General features: G+C 42.7%; 1 protein-coding gene across 5 annotated transcripts in view; it reads right to left on the minus strand.

The window, feature by feature from the left end:
- Window positions 1-797: 797 nt before the first annotated feature.
- The window catches only part of mark4b (MAP/microtubule affinity-regulating kinase 4b), a 32,545-nt gene continuing 20,226 nt past the window's right edge, over window positions 798-13,116 (minus strand). For 2 of the 5 annotated variants that reach the window (XM_086035653.1, XM_086035652.1), the window contains 8 exons: window positions 12,936-13,045; window positions 12,167-12,350; window positions 11,869-12,089; window positions 11,059-11,150; window positions 8,703-8,990; window positions 7,385-7,467; window positions 5,572-5,608; window positions 798-4,016 (listed from right to left, as the gene is read on the minus strand). In XM_086035653.1, coding sequence (XP_085891779.1) covers window positions 3,683-4,016; window positions 5,572-5,608; window positions 7,385-7,467; window positions 8,703-8,990; window positions 11,059-11,150; window positions 11,869-12,089; window positions 12,167-12,350; window positions 12,936-13,045 — 1,349 coding nt within the window. In that variant the 3' untranslated portion in view covers window positions 798-3,682. Of the gene's footprint in view, window positions 4,017-4,930; window positions 4,953-5,571; window positions 5,617-7,384; window positions 7,468-8,702; window positions 8,991-11,058; window positions 11,151-11,868; window positions 12,090-12,166; window positions 12,351-12,935; window positions 13,046-13,116 lie in introns of all 5 variants that reach the window. The other 3 variants (XM_086035657.1, XM_086035654.1, XM_086035655.1) reach the window with 3 other exon arrangements.

The following is a 13,116-nucleotide window of genomic DNA, read 5'->3' on the forward strand; positions in this document are numbered from 1 at the left end:
GCTGACTGACTGTTAGCCACACCCCCTGAAATGGGGACTGGCCAATCAGAGCACATGCGGTAAGACACTTTCACGGTGGCACTACGTACGACCTGCAAGGATTTTTAAGTTTGGGATCAGTTATATTTTGTTTCCTCAAAGAACTTGCAATTTTAAACGGTCTTTTTCGCAAAATTGATCTAATTTAAAAAAAAAAGATGATACTTTCAAGCCCTGTCTCTGAAAAATAACTTCTTCCGGCCTAAAACTTTTTTTCTTAGAAAAATGTTTCCTTAAAAAAATAAAAAATAAAAGCATATGATTGAAAAAAAAAAAAAAATATATATATATATATATATATATATATATATATATATATATGTATATATATATTAAAGAAATACAGTAAAAATCAAATTTCCACCCCAATTCTTTTTTGAGCAAGAACAAATTTGAATTTTTACCAAAAAAGTATTTCCTAAACCCCCCAAAACATACTGAAATTTTTTATTTTTTTGCCACGACACCTCAAGCCCTCCAAATGCTGTTTGCATTGTCATTTGGCAAAACTACGCATACCTTTGTCACTTCAAAGAAAACAATATAGGCATACTTGATCTGTTAAATGTTATGCTATTGTTAGCACAAAACATTACACATTTTAGTATCCAGTGCGCTAATAATCTAATGAAGCTAGGTACACGCTCCTGATTGTCGCTTAGCCAAAGTTAATTAGATTAAATCTAATTATAATAATAATAATTAAATCTCTGCCAGATAAAACATAAGGCCGTGAGAAAAAAGATGATGTGCGAATATCAAAGAGGTTCAAATTCTTTATTTGTGTCACACGTGATGTTTGGACGACTGCAGCTCGCTCCATAAATTAAAAACAGTGACGGCTACAAGAGGCGGTAAAATGATGTATTGTAGGCCCTAAATAAAAAGGAAAAAAAAAACAGCTTCAGCATTGTCTTCAGTCACCAGCTGAAGAGCCACAAACTGACACTTGAAGCTTTTTGTCTTTGCATTGGTTGACAGTCACACCCCTTTACCGCAGATCATCCTACATTTGATGCACACGCAGAACGATCAAAACGACAAAATGATTTTAATGTGTTGCCATTGAGGTTGTTATAGCATCGTGTTGCTAAGAACGGCCGCTACGCAACGTTGTGTCCTTTAACGCTTTTTAGAGTCGAAAGTGCTGTTTTACAATTTATCGGACCAACTTCCATTTGTATAATTTAATTGTCCACTTCCTGAGAATTTTCACAGGAATGTTCAAATCCCAAATTAGAGAAAATGAAGGATTATGGCGCAGGCTCATACATTACAGTCTATCATAGGACCCAACTATCGCACAAATATCCCTCCGGGGCTAGTCACAGCAATCGGGTTGGATGCTAACTGTGGTAAAATGACATCACATTGGATATTTTGTGTGTGTTTTTTAAAAAAAATTTTATTTTTTTTAACCTTAAGCAGTATTTGTGTTATGGCTCATAAAATGCCACATGGCGAAAGGAGTGTGAACTAACATTTACTTCACAGATTCGACACTTGCTTTACTACGACGGAATACCATTACCGTATCCATATGTAAAGCCAAACGTTTGTAAAATTTTATGCAAATTTATTGTTACCATTGTAATGCTTGGTCGCCAAAAGTGTGTAAATGTGAGCCAACGAAAACATCACAGCAGTCGAATTTAAAATCATGATGGGATATCATTTAATCATCGAAAATTTCTGGGTATTAATTTTAAATAACATTTGTGTGCTAATGCTAACGTAACGATGCTCGGCGGCGAAGTGTCTGTTAGCCTTAGCCAAAAAATACATCACAGCAATCGGATCGGACACTTCCTAACTGTTTTAAGACAAATGACGGTATATCACATTCAATATTTTAAATAGTTTTTTTATGTAAAATAGCATTTGTGTGCTAATGCTAATATGGCGATGCTTGGCAGCAGAAGGCGTGTTAGCCTTAGCTAAAAAGACATCACAGCAACTGGATTGAACACTTGTTGACTGCTTGGAGACGACGATGGAATATTATGTCCAATATTTTGGATACTTTTTAACGTTGGGCAGCATTAGCCTGTTAATGCTAACATTGCGATGCTAGGTCGCCAATGATCATTAACCAACAAATAGGCCACCGAAATCAAGAGCGGACACTTGCAATCTGCTTGAAGACAATGAGAGAAAATGAATCTAATATTTCCGATATCTTTTTAACGTTAACCAGCACATGTGTGACAAAGCTAACGCTGGGATGATGGTTAGTGAAAAGAGTGTCAGCATTAATCAGATACATTTATTCATTGAGATAATGACACTGTCATTTTTATTGTCGACAAGATCAAATTATTTATATACTTTTTTAATGCTAACATCGCAATGCTTGGTAGCCAAAGGTGTGTGAGCGTGAACCAACAAATCCATTCTGCCTCATCTTAAAAATAAACAAAACAAAACAAAAAACTACTACAGGAGGTGGAAGTAGTTTTAACTGTAATGACAAGTGGACCTGTGTTCACGTCCTCCCTCTAGAGGTTGGAGGTCAGAATGCAGCATCGCTACTTCAGCATGTGATGTCCGCTACACACATTTTTTGCTGTCTGTCGGTCCTTTTTATCAAAAGTTGATAAACGTGACTATAAATAGCAGCGCTTCAAAAAGGAATGATGACAAAGCTATCGGGGAACAAAAACCATAGCTAATGATGAACGTGTATTAGGACCACATCGGGAAAATAAACACATTATACGACCAGAATTAAGTTGGAACCTTACACAAGTCATTTTTAGGAGGAGAAAATAGAACAAACTTATGAAAATAAAATTGTAACATTTCAAGAAAAGTCATATTTTAATGTGAATTTTTTTGGACTATCTTCACTTTCCTTTTCTTGTAAAATTATCATTTTATTCTTGAAAAGGGCCAAAATGACAATCCTCCAAGGTATGTCTTGTTTTCTCTCAAACAAATCAATTTTTTTCACCCTCGAACAAAATTGCTTTTCACTTGAAACAATGACTATTTTGCACTCCCAATAATTTCTTATCCTGAAACCCTGAAAACATGATTCCATTTTTTAAAGACTGGTTCTTTTTCTCTCACAAAATTGTTTTTCTTCATCAAAGAGATAGGATTTTCTTTTTCCGAGACAAAAGTTATTCTCAAAATTCTTCTGTTTTGAAAATCAGTTTTTTTTTTCAACAAAAATGTAGTATTCGAATTAAAATTCTGACTTGCCAAAAAAATTAAAGAAAAAACAATATAGTCATAATTTTGCCCATAATTATGACAATTCGCTTTTGATAGGGCCTTTCTTTTCATTATATTTTTTTCCCCCGGAAAAATACATTATTTCCTTAAAAAAAACTGACAATTCTCATGAGATTCCTTTTTTGAAAACTATGACTTGATTCTGGTGGTATTAATCAGGAGTATTTTTTTTTTTTTTTTTTTTTTTTTTAATGTGGTCTTAACACCCGTTGGTAGCTGATCAGTCAGAGATGATGAAATAAAGTGTGTGTGAGTGTGTGATGTTTCTCTTTTCGCTCGTTTTCAGCAGTTCAAGATGGGACACGGGATGAGGGTCTTTGGCGGAGGCACAGCGAGGAGTTTGCGCCCGCTTCGTTTTCCCCCGCCATCATTATTTCCCGACTCAGCCCCTGGCCCTTAGCCCTCAGAGCTCCAGCTCCTTGGACACTTTGGTGGCGATGTCCCTGAAAGCGAGTGGCGCCCCCCAGAGGCGCTTGAAGCGCACGCCGCTGCTCTGCGCCGGCCCGCCGGGCAGCTGGCACACTTCGGCCTCGAAGGCCACGCGGGCGCCGGCCGCCCCGTGCGTGCAGGAGAGCAGGAAGGGGCCCGCCAGATGGACCTGGCAGCCGCAGCCCTGCGCCGCCTCCCGCAGGGCCAGGACCACCTCGGCCGGGTCGCGGGGGCTACGCACCCTCACATCCCAGCCGCATCGGGGGGTCCGGGGCTCGGCCGCTTTCTGATGCCCAGATATATGGCGACTGAACCAAATGGGTGGTGAAAGGAGGGGGTGAATGCAGGTTAGATGAGTTATGAGTTTGGCGGAGGGAAAGCAAGAGGAAAAATTGATTAACATCACACATGTGTTACAATGTCTTTCTACTAGCTAGCAGCATTTCTTAATATAGTTCGAAACCAAGGGCTTTTATTTACTTAACTGCAGAGAACTAGGCGCTACACAACCTTTGTTTGTATAGGGTTAGTATTATATGAAATATTCATATTAGTAATACGTAAGCAGGTCCATTTTTACCTCTGTTGTATTGATTATTTCTAACTGTTTTGCTCTGCTTTTTCCTCTCTTTTATTTGTTGACCGATTTAATGTTGCAGTTTTTTTTTCACAAGTTACTGTATTATATTGTGCTCTTATTTTTATGCGCGTCTGCAATAAATTGTACAGAAAATTTTATGCGTTTGTTTTTTAAACAGAGTCCTGAGTTTTGAGTGTGACTTTTGAGGTCTGCACAGTAAATATTCTCAAAATTAAATTACAGAACATTAAAAAAGCTCTATGAAATTAAAAAGTTGCTCCTCAAATTGAGAAATTGATTCACAAAACTGCTCCGCAAAGAAAAAAATAATATTTTTATATTACTGTCATTTATGACTTGCTTGACTTTATGCCAGCTTCTGTTTTACAAGCGACACAAACGTCAGCCTTACAGATGCCACATCTGCTGAGTCCACTAATTGAGGAAATACTTTGTTCTCAGAATCATTTGTATACACAAAGAATATTTAACTTTTCCTAATGATCACTTTCTACATTACATGTAGAGAGAGGGTGAAAAAAGAGGTCCAAGATGTGAAAAGAGTTTTTTTTTCTCTTCTTTTTGTTTTATGGGGTGGTCTACCACAAGCAACCACAACACGGCTAACTAAGCTAACGTTACCTGCTGCTGTTAGCCTGAGACACTGCGACCAAACACACACAACTTTTAGAAAAAACAAAAGTGCGCTTGTGCATGAAAGCTTTATTATTGCTACATCCTTATCTGGCGTACGGAAATATATTTAAAATGGACGCCACACATCTCTGTTTGATAAGATTATTGTTAATGTTTTTTTTCTTAACAAAAAAAAAAGACCACAGATTACTCTAAGATTACAATGAATTATATATTTTTGTCTTACTAATACAACTTTACTTTTCACTAAACTTTTTTCCCTTTTCAAAACAGCCTTTTCCCTAAAAATTTTTTTTCCATTTCCTCAAATAACACCCATCACTTTTTTCAGAATGCTTTTTACCCCCCCACAAAAAAACATTTTTTAATATAACTTTTTTCCTCCTCAAATGACTTCATTGACTTTTTTTCCCCTTCTACATATGTGCCTTTTTTTTCTCTAAAAATAACATTTATTTCTTCTAAATTATATAATTTGTTTTTTTTTTAAATAATGACCCGACTGCTACTTTTGTGATTACCATTGCTATCATTGTTAGGCTTTTATTAAATTAAAAAAAAAAAAAAAAAAAAAAAAATCACAAATATGTGCCGATAATTGTACACTGAAAATGTTTGTGACTCACCTTGTGACCGGAGATCTGCTGATTCTCTCAGGTTCGTCTGTGACCCTCAAGAGCAAGACAAAAGGTGTCTATTAGAAAACAACCAGAAAAAAACAAAAAACAAAAAAACTAACACTTCCTGCTCAAGTTCTACTTCAATGAGTCCACCAACTAAAACACACAACATGGCTACTCATCCACCACAGTGATCAGATGTAAACAGCACACACAATGAATAGGAGGACCATCAAGTCTTCGCACAAAAATAGTCACGTGATCTGCTGCATCTGTGCGGTTACTGATCTTATCCTTACGTCCTCGCAGACTTGTTTTGCGGGACTTGTTTGTTAACGACAACAAAGTGAGGTTGACTACATTTGGAGAAGAGTGCGGGTGCATGATGGGAGGACAGCGGAAGAAGAGAAAGAATGGCAGAACAAAACAAAAGCTGTGCGAGATGTTGGTTCAACAGCAGCGTAAATCCAGATTAGCAGCACTAATCTTGCTGGAAAACCGCACACACAACCACACTCGCTCGCTCAGGATGAGGCGTGCACAAGCTGCCACCCTCTTAAACCACACACAATTCTAGTCTTTGGCAACGACTGTTAACTTTAAAAGTCACCTCCACTTGTGTAGCTGACGAGCAAACATAGAGAGGAGTGTGATCAGGGCCACAGTGAAGGGAAAAAAAATAAGATTAAAAAAAATGACTAATCTAATTGTTACCAGGAAAAAAAAAAAGTGAGATTTTTGGGGGGCGTAATTAATACAAGAAGACAATCATTTTTCGGTGGGAGTAATTATTACAAGAACCTAATGATTTTTGTGAGGATTTTTTTTTTTGTATGATCAAAGACATTTCTGTGAGAAGATTTTGGCTAATATTACAAAGTACAGTAACATTTTTTGAGAACAAAATATCAGAATTCAGCTATGTTGTGAAAAAGGTTTAAATATGACAATAACGTTTTTCTGAATAGGAAAAATAGCCATTTTTAAAAGCAGTAGTATCAGGGATCATATTCTGCGAGAAAAATATAAAGTCACATTTCCGGAAAGAAAAACAAATTTGAATACAAGGAAAATATGAGAGAAAAAGTCAAGAACAAAGTCCGAATAAATTTGTATTCTCACAAGAAAAAAGTTGAAACATCACAAGAACAAAGTTATATTTCTCTTATGTTAGGTTATACAGTATTGCGAGAGTAAATTGTTTTTGTAATGTCCTATGTTGACCAAGAACGGCATAAGTTGCCTGGAATCACGCAAGCGTTTAAATTCAACCAGAAAGAAAGCAATCATTTGGTTTAAATATAAAAATAAAGTTCTATTATTGTGCAGAAAGCGTTCAAATGATTATTAATTTCGACAGTTACTCGTTCATTAGCCTCCATCTTTAAAAAGTATTTTTTTCCCCCCTTAAAAACAACCTTACACCTTTGCGCTCATGATTTGACTATTTTATCTGTGAGGCCCGATATCATTATTATATTACGCCTTTGTACGAAGCCCCAAAACCCAATAAACTGTTGTACCTTTATCCACCCACAGGGGGCGGAACTGTAGCCCACACACAGCCATCTCTCTCACAACCAATTACTGATGACACGAGCACGCACACACAGAAACAATCGAGTTGTTGTTGGTTAGAGCTGTCGTCAGACAGCTCGTTATGATTTCAAATGTTACCAAAAATTGTACATGTTTGTTTGACTACAGTACACTCCAACCAGTGATATGGACACACACAGCAGATAAACACACGGGTAGACAAAGACGAACATGAAGCGAGACACACGGCAGCCAGAAAAGATGGGAAAGGAAGACTTACTAACTGTTTTTGTGGCCTGCGGGAGGTTGCAGCCCGACACGGATTTGTTTGAACTCTGACGCTTAGAAGGGTCAAGAGTGACCCTGGAAGAAGAGGAAGAGGAGGTGTGGAATGGCAACGAGAGCCGAGTGTCGGGGCAAAGAAAGAAAGAAAGTGGGAGAGGAAAACAACATGGAGGTGAGAGGAAACAAAGCAGAAGATTGAAGAAGAAGACAGGATGGCGGATCGGCAGGTGACTGGTGAGGGGAAGCAAACGTGGTTAGACAATCAAACAAACACGCAAAAGCAACAACAAGCAGCGGAACGCCACGCGCGGAAAGCAAAGTTGTCCGCCTCAGATGGACGCCGCGACGAGCCACAAAGATCTTGGAACGCGTCACAAAAACTACACGGATGCACTTCAACACAGGAGGTGATGTCATACACCGAGACGGACACCTCGGTTGGAGTGACCCGAGGTGCCTCTTGTTAAAGCCTCGTTCCCAACAGGCCGTCCTCTTCTGTTCAGTTCGACACGCATTTTAATGCGTAAACAGTTCAGTTCGACACGCATTTTAATGCGTAAACAGTCTGACACAATCGCTGGTTTCCCGTGTCAAATACGATCAAGGCGCTCGTAGCGCTGCGGCCGAGTGGCAACAGGCTAAGCTAACAGGCTAAGCTAACTTTAGCGTCCTAAGAACGTTTTGGGAACGCCCGGCTGAGGAGCTGCGAGGAACAGTACCGCAGCGTACCTGTGATGCTGTGAGAGACTCGCTCCTTGCCACGTGCAAGCTAGGGCTCAACCATTTTGAAAAATAATCCAATTGCAATTTTTGCCCCCCTCAAGTGCGATATAACATGCGATTATTTTACAAGAAACAAATTCATCCGCTTTACAGTAAACAACATTAGTTTTATTATACATGAATATTTTGTTCTCATCTTATTTTTTTTAGATTCTCCTTATCTTTTTGAGACAGCTTACGCAGCTATCGCCATCCAGCTTACACAATCCTGGCGCCGGAAACCCAAACCTGATCAGGATTTCCCGAAACCAGATTGGACTGAACTCGCCGTGCCCGTTGGAAACGAGGCTAAACATGTGAACCTGAGGCGGACAACTTGCCAAGCGTTGCTGAAAAAGAATAAAAGCCGCCGTTAGTAGATGAGATCTTTTATGTACTCGAACAAGTCATCAACATCAGTCCACAGTACATCTTCCAGTGCACTTAAAAATGTCCGTTTTTAGCGTGCTAGCCAATTAGCCACAGCGCTAGTCCACAGTGAGCAGACGTGTCCTCTTGCCGCCATTTTCTCCCGCGGCTTCTCCGCTTACCTGCGGGTCAACTTGGAGGTGAGCTTGCTGAGCAGGTTGCTGGTGGCGCGTGGGGTCCTGGAGCCGGGGAGGGTGGCGCCGCCGCCGCCGCTGTCGCGCGAGGGCGTGGGCGAGGCCGGCGCCACGTGTAAGGGCGGCCGGCGGTCTCGGATTTGCCCGCCGTGGAAGGTGCTCCTGGCCGCCGAGCCCCGGGAGAGGCGCGAGGAGGTCGAGGAGGACGACGAGGCCGACGCGCCGGCGATGCTGTGGGTGGAGGGAGAAGCGGGGGGCAGCCGGTGGGAAAGGGAACTGGGGTCGGGGTTCAAGGGAGGGAAAACGTTGATTTGCTGAATGGAGCGGCAGGAGGACATTCGTCTTGTCACTGAGCATTAAAGCACGGACACACCTAACCTCCCAATATTGCCCTCAGGCTGCTTTCCGTTACGCTCTACATAGCAAACACGCGCGCGCACAGACGCGTGTTCATATGCGCACCGCACAAAACGAGTACGTAAAATGACCAGAGGAGCGCTGATGCGGCGGTAAATATAAACGTTAACAAAGGATTTAACAATACTCATTGGCATAAATTCCTTTTTTGCTCTGCCAAAAGCGAATGTCCTATGTCGTCAAATTTATGCGCAATTATATTTCTGAATATATTAAATTGCCCCCCCAATAGCCATGGCGCGCAGGCGAGAAGGAGCAGCACGAAGGCCAGTAAATTAAAGCATGTTGCAAAAAATGTTTTTGTTATTCGCATTCTATTCAATTCTGTAAATATTGCATGCTTTGTGCAGCATTCTACTGTAGAGTGCCATTTCTCTCTCATTAAATAAACAAAAGATGAAAAAAAGTTGTTGGTGTTTTGTGGGCTAGCTGGAAGAAATGAACGCCATTTCGATTCTTTCTCGATGTAGAAAGTTGATTTGAGAGATGAGTGATTTGAGTTGGAAGAATAGAAAAGTAACCTTGGCCAATGGGCCACGTGTTGCTTCACCAAATTTAACAACAGACATTATCTGTAGCCACACAATTGTTTTGTCTCAGGTATGAAAAAAAAAGAAAAGAAAAAGAAATCAAACGCGCGTGAACCTGCACGTGTTCAGCCCATCAAGCACTGTGGCTTGGCATCGCATTGACAAAGCCTCAGAGGCAAATGTACGGTTGGGGGGGTGATGTGGGCACAGTGCCAGTTGCCACTTTATCACCACAACGCTTCCTCCTACTTTATTATGCGCCCTCTTTGACTTTCTAACGCTGGCTTCAATACAAATACGATGAATTATTCTTTTCTTTTCTAGAGTCAAAAAAGAGGAAGCACGCTCCATAGACCGGGAAATGCAACATGCATCCGTCCATTTTCCGACGGTGCCTGGTCCCCGTTAAGGTGGCAGCTCCGCTGGAGCCGATCCCGGCTCTGACTTTGGGCGAGAGGTGGATTACACCTTGGGCGCTTCGCCGGCAAATGTCGGGGCACATAAACGACAAATAAACGAAGCGGCATTTACAGCTATGGACGATTGAGCGTCTTCAATTAACTTCAGCTGACGCCTGGCAAATGTACACCCTGGAGTGATCGCCAGCCAATCACGGGGCACATGTAGACAAATGAGCATCACGCGCACAATTGAGAGTTTTCAATGTAACTAATCATAAGCATGCTTTGGGAGCGGAAATCCCCATGCAAAGTCCAGAAAGAACCCCCAAATTCAGAACGGTCGGGCAGATGCTAATCACGCATCTAGCGCGCAGCAAGAAATGGAACCTACTCCCGATAATTGCAAAGATTTCTTCATTTGATTTTCTTCCCGTTCGCTCCCCGTTGCGTGACTATCGGGAGTGGTCCGAGGACAAGTAATCGTACTTTATTGGAGTTGAAATTAATGCGATTACGCCGGTGGGTGACTCTCAAGTTAAGGTTGTGTTTTGTTCTTCCGATGATTGCCCAATCACGTGAAAAATGAGCTGGTGCTTGCGGTGTCACTGATTTCGTTGATAAGACGTGGTCACCGGCCGCAGCAACTTCACCGAGTGCAAGAAAACGGAGCACGGCAACAAAGCGGAGGCTGTGGCCTACAATGCTGCAGTGAAGGCGTGAAAAGTAAGGAGTGACAGGAGCCAACTCCAGTGAACGTCGCGGAAAGAACAGCAAGAGGCGACTCCGCAGCAGCGCAAGGCCGTCTGCCACAACAAAACGCGACTCATACTGGCTATGTAAACACGCAGACTCGTGCAGTTCTCCGCTCCAAACATCTCCAGCGAAATGACATCTGCCGCGGTCATTTTAACGCTGGCCTTAACACCAAATGACTTGGGCGTCGTTCGACAAGCGTTCACAAAGAAGAGGAGTCATACGGTCGGAAATGCTTCTCACCTGTTTTCTTTGCCATTTTGCAACAACGAGTGTCTGTCTGTGCTGCACACGTACGTGTTCCTTCGCGTCATGCCACTAGCGGCGACGTTATTCTGGGGAGAGAAAAAAATAGAAATAAAAAATGAGAAATAGCAGAGGTGGGATTAAGTCACAAATAAGTCTTGAAGTGGAAATCAACCCAAACATTTTTTTTTTCCAAGAGTATGTTCCCAGCAGGTCCATTAGTGTAAACACGGCATTCGGATGAATATTGCGTTTGTGGAATAAGAATCCAGACGTTTTTAGCCATCTCTGGGGGCAGCCATTTTGTCACTTCTGTCCATTGAAAATGACATCACAGATGCTCAGGGCACAGGTACCGACCAATCATGGCTCAGCTTCAGAAAACAGGTCAGCCGCGATTGGTCGTGACCTGACCCTGAGACACTGTGACGTCATTTTCAGTCGACAGAAGTGACAAAATGGCTCAATTGTAATTGCTAAATGAAGGAAATACTCGCTCAGCGTGTATCAATTCGAGAAACCGTTCATTGCGACATGAATATTTTTCTAACGCAACTTATTAAAATTTGTGAAAATCGGGTCCCATCTACTTTGAAGGATGAGGTTATGTTTTATTTTCGCTTGAACTGGAGTTGTATCATGTCGCAGTTGATGTGAAAGAGGATTCTTGAACGCAGCTTTTTAACCACATTAAAGGGTTCATTCAAGGTTAATCTGCCCGCCGTTTTAGTTCCCCGAAATCCGCCACATGCTAATCTCGACACATGGATGCACGGATTTAAATGTTCAGGTTTTTTTGTCCTGTACCGTGGCGGAGGTGGCCTCCTTCCGTCTGTCGGGAATCTCGGCTTTGTTGGGATTGTGAGCAGAGCTGACCATCGGGCTGGAGGGTGTCGGGATGCTCCGAGAACCGACGGCGTTGTTGCCGGGCTTGCGGACCGACAGCCGTTCCTCCTTAAGGCCGGATCCTTCGGCCGCCCCGCTCGGGCTGCGCTTGGGGTGCGCCGAGCCGGGAGCTGCCGGGCCGCCTGCGAGAGACGAGAGACGGCGAAGGTGGTGAAGACCGCTTTTGACGCCGCAAGGACGCCATGTCAACGAGTCGTACAGAAGTCGGAGTGTCGTCTCTGCCGCTGATAGGTGGAGACGCTGCGTTGGGGCTTGTGGGCGGAGGAGGAGGACGTAGCCGCAGAGGAGGACGCAGAGTGTTTGCTGGTTCCGTTGGCGAGGGTGCCGGGCCTGACGCGAGCCAGGCTGAGGCTGCTGCCCGAGCGGGACACGGTGCTTTCGGCCTGGGACAACAGAGAGGGAGCGCGATCAAACGTTGCTGCGGTGTTGTGTCGGGAGCGGAAACAGAGCACGACACGGAAGAAGCGCAGCTACGTTCGGCTTCGTTTTGAATTCATCCAGAAAGGAGGCGGGGACCCAATCGCTTTGAAACGGCATTATATCGGTTCGGAATTGAAGTCAATTGTATCGTAAGCGGAGGATTAATGGACGACTATTTTGATCATCCACGAATCATTTGGGGACCTCGTTAAACTTCAAATAGTCCAATGCTTGGCATTTCAGCCTCTCAACAGTAAACATTCTCACTTTCTTTGTCTGTTCAAAGTGAGACTTTTGAAAAAAATTGGCATTTACCGACCAACATGCTTTGCCTATTTACATGTTATGGACCAAACCGGTCAGATGGTATCTCAACTCATGGCAAGTGGAGTGAATTGTATCGTAATTGCAGCCAATACTACTTGGAGCGAATAGCATCACAATTGGGAGTGAATGTCAAAGCGGATCGTATTGAAATTTGAGGCCATCCTATCCAATTAGAGCGCATCAGACAGAAACAAGCTCGAACGCGGACATGCAACACTTGCCTCGTTCTTGCGTGCCAGCAGCAAGTACGTGGCCGTCACCTCGTTGTACTTGTGACCGACCAGAGACTCTCGGATCTCCTCCCTGGTGAAACCCATCCCCACCATCACGTCTGCAAGAGCGCGCGTCCAAAAGTCACGCAGGCTTCAAATCGGCGCTCGCGTCATTCCGCGGGTCTCGACT

Source organism: Filicampus tigris, chromosome 7 (genome assembly GCF_054856515.1).
Source record: "Filicampus tigris isolate MCC_2025a chromosome 7, RoL_Ftig_1.0, whole genome shotgun sequence".
Classification (NCBI taxonomy): Eukaryota; Metazoa; Chordata; class Actinopteri; order Syngnathiformes; family Syngnathidae; genus Filicampus; species Filicampus tigris.